This window comes from Beta vulgaris, chromosome 9, assembly GCF_026745355.1.
Source record: "Beta vulgaris subsp. vulgaris cultivar EL10 chromosome 9, EL10.2, whole genome shotgun sequence".
In the NCBI taxonomy this organism is placed as follows: domain Eukaryota; kingdom Viridiplantae; phylum Streptophyta; class Magnoliopsida; order Caryophyllales; family Amaranthaceae; genus Beta; species Beta vulgaris.
This window is the reverse complement of record NC_079210.1, coordinates 11,836,433-11,841,559: the sequence shown is the minus strand read 5'-3', so window position 1 is coordinate 11,841,559 and position 5,127 is coordinate 11,836,433. Positions and strand designations below refer to the sequence as shown.

The window sequence follows — 5,127 nt, the reverse complement described above, 5'->3', positions numbered from 1 at the left end:
CATCATCTCCACTAGAAATAGCATTTAACAACCATGATATTACACCTAAAAAGTCCAACGATTAGCAATCCAAGATCACTTACAAAAGTTCATGGGGAACCTCAGGTCCTCAAAAGAGGTGTTAAGATAGTGGTCAATGAACATGAAGATTGGCAATATCAGCACGAGAGCGAGCCGGCAAGATAAAGTAGGGAGAGGCATTGAGGCAGGCCAAGAGTGTGAGGTGACCAAAATAAGGAACTAAAGAAATAATGTTTAAGAGGACATGAGAGAACAAGACCAGGGGACATGCTTAGATAAGGGAAAATTGGTAAGAATGAACATCAGAGAACAAATAAATCCACAAGACAGCTAGCCAAATAATATATATCATCGTATTACAGGTTGTGTGATTGTGTCTAGCTCTGATCACATCGAAACCATAGAACATGAATAAGAATACAGCAAAAACGTAATGCATAACAGCTTCAACAGAAAAAAATACATTACCCGAATGCAATGCATAGGTAAGAGGCAATTGGTAAGAATGAATATCAGAGTACAAACAGAGAGAAAGTACACAAGGGAAAAAGAATAACTGAGAGAGAGAAATAAGCACAAATTGTTCAGTTTATTAAGCAGAGCTCCTGAAGGATTTTAGAGCATTGATGCACCAGCTCTAAGAATGTATTGGTGGTAAAATGCTGCAATAGTTGCACCAACGAATGGTCCCACCCAGAATATCCACTGTGAAAAAAGACAAAAAAGAAATTGAGCTATAAGTGTATTGGAAAAATAATAAACCATTGGGATCAAGTACATGAGTACATGATTTTGATATGTGCGGTCTTAAAGGCATATCTAGTATAGCAACTTACGTGCTCATTCCAGGATTTCTCATGGTTGTAAATTACGGCAGCTCCGAAACTCCTAGCAGGGTTTATGCCAGTTCCAGTGATTGGGATGGTAGCCAAGTGAACCATAAATACTGCGAAACCAATAGGGAGGGGTGCCAATACCTTCACGTAACAATAAATGTTGTGTTAGGCTTATATTTCACATTTATGAGTGCATCAATCATGATCATCTAATTCACCAGTTTAACTAGCTAGTTGAACACTTACTACTTAGCTAGTGGAACATATGCTGGTTAGTGACTTTTCTGTCACCTTTTGTATTGGCTTATTATTTGGCCTTTTTTTGTTTCATATGGTTAAACAATGGAAAAATAAGTTTAGTAAAAAAATATTTCAACCAAAACAAACAATAAATAAATCTAATTTTTTAAATAAAACCAAAAAAAATACTCCATATATTATAAAAAGATGTTTTTATTTCTCTTTTTCACGATTGTCAATGCACATTTTGTATCATTTATTGAGATGAATCATACAAGAGTCTATATGTATATATGTATACATATATATGAGAACCACCTTTATATTGATGATCGTGAGAACCGCTCATTTTTCCTTATATTACGAAGATTTCGTTCATTTCAAAACGTTTCTCCTCATTTTAAGATCTTCTTATTTTATGTTTCTGCTCATTTCACAACGCTTTTGCTCATATTATGTTTTTGCTTATCTAAATTTTTTTTGCTAATTTTACGTTTTCCTCATTTAACATTTTTGCTCTTTTTACGTTTTTTCCCATTTAATGTTTTCTACTCATTTTATGCTTTTGTTCATTTTTTTATTTTTTTTGCTCATTTTATGAAGTTTTTGCTTATTTTTAATGATTCTCACTACAAGTGGGTTTCCATTAGAACTCAACCCTATATATATATAGGGGCAAGATCACGTGAGAATCTTCCTTACATGAGAAATGAGAATGAATCTCAACCATAGGTTATACCCCATAAAAAAATTTGATCCCAAAAAAAAAAATATATTTTTTAATTTTTTTCCTAATTTTTTTTTTTTTTTGGAGTTACTTAATTTTTTCATTAGAGTTATATCACTTATTCCTAAGAGTTATAGCATGTACAATTCATTCTCATTTCTCATGTAAGTATGCATTCTCATATATATATATATATATATATATATATATATATATATTATATATATAATATATGAGAGAGAGAGAGAGAGAGAGAGAGAGAGAAGAGAGAGAGAAGAGATATCAAGGATGTTTATTATTATTGTGCGAACACAAGTATTTAGCTTCCATCTCTCCCTCTTGTAAATAGCAATATCCAATTTTATTTTATCAAATACTTTCTCTCTCCAACTATCTCTGCTAGATCGTGATTTTCTCCACTAAGCTCGCACTTCCTGCTCTGTGAAGCTCTTTTTATAGCATTTTTCAACCTTCCTTGAAGGAAAACCTCCATTGTATATTATGTAAGCTTTCAATTTTTTTTTTTTAGGATTTAGATTTAATTAAAGATTAAGTATCTAGAAAATTAGGGATTAAGAAATCAAAATTCGAATCTAACAAATAATTTAACGTCTTTTGAAGTGTGATTCGAAAGTTACATATCACTATTCATTGGTTTCAAATGAAAATATTTCTAGATTCATGGGTTTGGAATGGAGTTTCGATGTTTTAGAGAGGGAAAAAGAGTGGCGTCTAATGTCGAGATGTGTTACTAATCTGTGCGAAATTGAACGGTGGAGATTATATTCAAGTTTCCAATGGCTAAGATGGTAATTTTTAATTTTCAACCTCCATTCAAGATCTCCATTGAAGATTAAGTAAGCTTTCAATTTTAATATGAGCAAATATATGTTAAAATAGCAAAAATCACTGAAATTGAGGAAAACATTATGAGCAAATTAAAGTCTTTAAAATTGAGCGAAAACATAAGATGAAAGTGTTTCTAGATTCATGGGTTTGGAAGGGAGTTTCTATGTTTTAGAGAGAGAAAAAGAGCAAGGTGTAATGTCGAGATGTGTTACTAATCTGTGCGAAATCTAACAGTGGAGATTAGATTTAAGTTTCCAATGCCTGAGATGATAAGTTTTAAATTTTCAACCTCCATAGCATTCAAGATTTCCATTGAGATTAAGTAAGCTTTCAATTTTAATATCAGTAAATATTTGTAAAATGAGCAAAAATCACTTAAATGGAGGAAAAACATTGCGAGCAAAGTGTCTAAAATTTAGCGAAAATATAAAATAAAAAAAAAAGTCTCTAAAATTGAGCAAAAACATAAAATGAGCAAAAATTTATGAAATTGAAAAAAAAAAATATAAAATGAACAAAAATAAAGTAAAACGAGAAATTTGTAAAATAAACAGAAATTTGTAAAATGAGCAAGGGCTTGTTCTCCACAACTTATTTTCAATTCAGTTTAGTTCAATTCGGTTCAATTCAATTCAGTTTTGTTGCAATCAGTTCAGTTGCAATTTCAATAGATTCCGTTCAGTTCAATTCAGTTGCAATCAGTGTAGTTCAATTCAATTCAGTTGCGTTATTCTATGTCAAAGAGAACAGGGCCCAACATGTTAGAATCAAACCCCTGTTACAGGAGTGGAATGAGGGTTTTACAACCAGTAGGCCAACCTTAGCTTGATCCTCATTTCAAATTTGATATGCGTAAGTAACCAATAATTATTAACATCTAACAACTTATTTTACCAAAATACTTGATGCTACAACCTAATCTCATAGCAACCGCTGATACAAACAACTGATGTAATCATGTAACCAGCTAACGAGCTCATTGTCAAACACAGCCAAAGTAAAAAAAAAAAAAAAAACTTAAGTGTTTCGTCCTAGAGTTACCAAATGAGTTAAAGAAATAAACTTACATTGCGCCTCTTGGGGTCAGTAGCGGCAAAGACCGTGTATACAAGAACAAAGGTACCAATAATTTCAGCACCAAGACCAGTACCCTTGTTGTAACCATGAGCCATCTGGTTAGCACCACCACCATACCTATCATAGTATGCACTTTGGAAGGCTTTTACGAACCCAACACCACATATAGCACCAAGACATTGAGCTACCATGTAGGCAAGTGCCCTAATTAGTGACACTTTTCTTGCCAAAAATAGCCCAAAGGTCACTGCTGGATTTATGTGCCCTCCTGCATACCACATATAGCAATTATAAATTAGGTAACAAGTACTTACAATAACTTACCATAATGACGTTTGGTTAAGGACTGTTATGGAATAAGGAATGTTATGTTGCTTCACTTGGGCAAAAAAACAGTAAAAAACTGTTACGGCAGTGTCAGCTCAAAAACTATTACCAGTTTTAGTAGTTTCTTATTTTTAAAATCATTTGATTTTAAGTTGTACGATGAGCAGGCAATTAGTCATTAATTATATGATTCACTTTTGTTTTGGGACGTGAAACTACATTTTCCGAGTTTCCATAGTAATAATTTTTTTTAAAAAAATGTAACGAACAAACACTTTAGTTGTGTTATTCACGTACCAGAGATTGGGGCAGTGCAGTAGACAAGGATAAAGATCATGCCACCGAAGGTCCAAGCGATACCGAGAATTCCAACACCACCACAGGATTTGCCGCCGGCTCCAAGGTCAGAATTTCTTGAGTGGCCAATGACAGTGAGGATAGTAACATAAAGGAAGAGTAAGGTAGCAACAAACTCGGCTATGATAGCTCTGTAGAATGGCCATTTTTTCAGCTCCTCCATATCAATTAATAGAGCTGGTGGAGGGTCATGGTAGTCTATATCTAAAAATTCAGGTTGTTGCTGCACTGAAACTGCTTCTACATCCTTGGTCATGGTGTTTTTTTTTTTGGTGAGAGAGAAAAATGGAATGGTAAAAGAGAGAGAATGTGTGTTTGTGATGGATAGAGGAGAGATTAGAAGGGGTATTTATGCTGAGCTTAGGGTAAGTATTTTTAGGGATCCTTTGGTTCAAGTTGGAAAGTATAACTTTTTATGAATTTGCATTGTCTATAAAATTTTATTTTTTATAAAGTACATTTTTTGTTTAGTTGAACACAGAAATTCTATTTTCCATGTGAATTTCCACTTACCTAGGGGGACCTAGGTAAGTTATTTTCTCCATTTTGTAGGAAAAAGAACTTCGTAGGAAGTTCTAATTCTCATGTTTTTGCCAACCAAACAACAACACATGTATTTACTTCCTAGCATTGTTGTTAAAATTCCGATCCGGATCTTACGATCCTACGATTTTACGATCCGTAAGGACTTCA

General features: G+C 33.3%; 1 protein-coding gene across 1 annotated transcript; it reads right to left on the bottom strand.

Annotated features, from left to right (window-relative positions):
* Window positions 1-337: 337 nt before the first annotated feature.
* On the bottom strand, window positions 338-4,740 carry LOC104903239 (aquaporin PIP2-1). Its single transcript, XM_010691247.3, has 4 exons — window positions 4,375-4,740; window positions 3,741-4,018; window positions 858-998; window positions 338-726 (listed from the first exon to the last, which is right to left on the bottom strand). Exons 1-4 carry the CDS (start codon window positions 4,688-4,690, stop codon window positions 637-639), a joined length of 825 nt encoding a protein of 274 aa, XP_010689549.2. The 5' UTR covers window positions 4,691-4,740; the 3' UTR covers window positions 338-636.
* Between the last annotated feature and the right edge of the window lie 387 nt (window positions 4,741-5,127).

What these genes read in the sequence shown, in the direction of transcription:
- LOC104903239 (XM_010691247.3), bottom strand. Translation starts at nt 4,690, where the DNA reads ATGACCAAGGATGTAGAAGCAGTTTCAGTGCAGCAACAACCTGAATTT. An exon ending in CTGCACTGCCCCAATCTCTG is followed by an intron (nt 4,019 to 4,374) that starts GTACGTGAATAA and finishes TGTGGTATGCAG; the next exon opens with GAGGGCACATAAATCCAGCA. An exon ending in AGAAATCCTGGAATGAGCAC is followed by an intron (nt 727 to 857) that starts GTAAGTTGCTAT and finishes CTTTTTTCACAG; the next exon opens with TGGATATTCTGGGTGGGACC.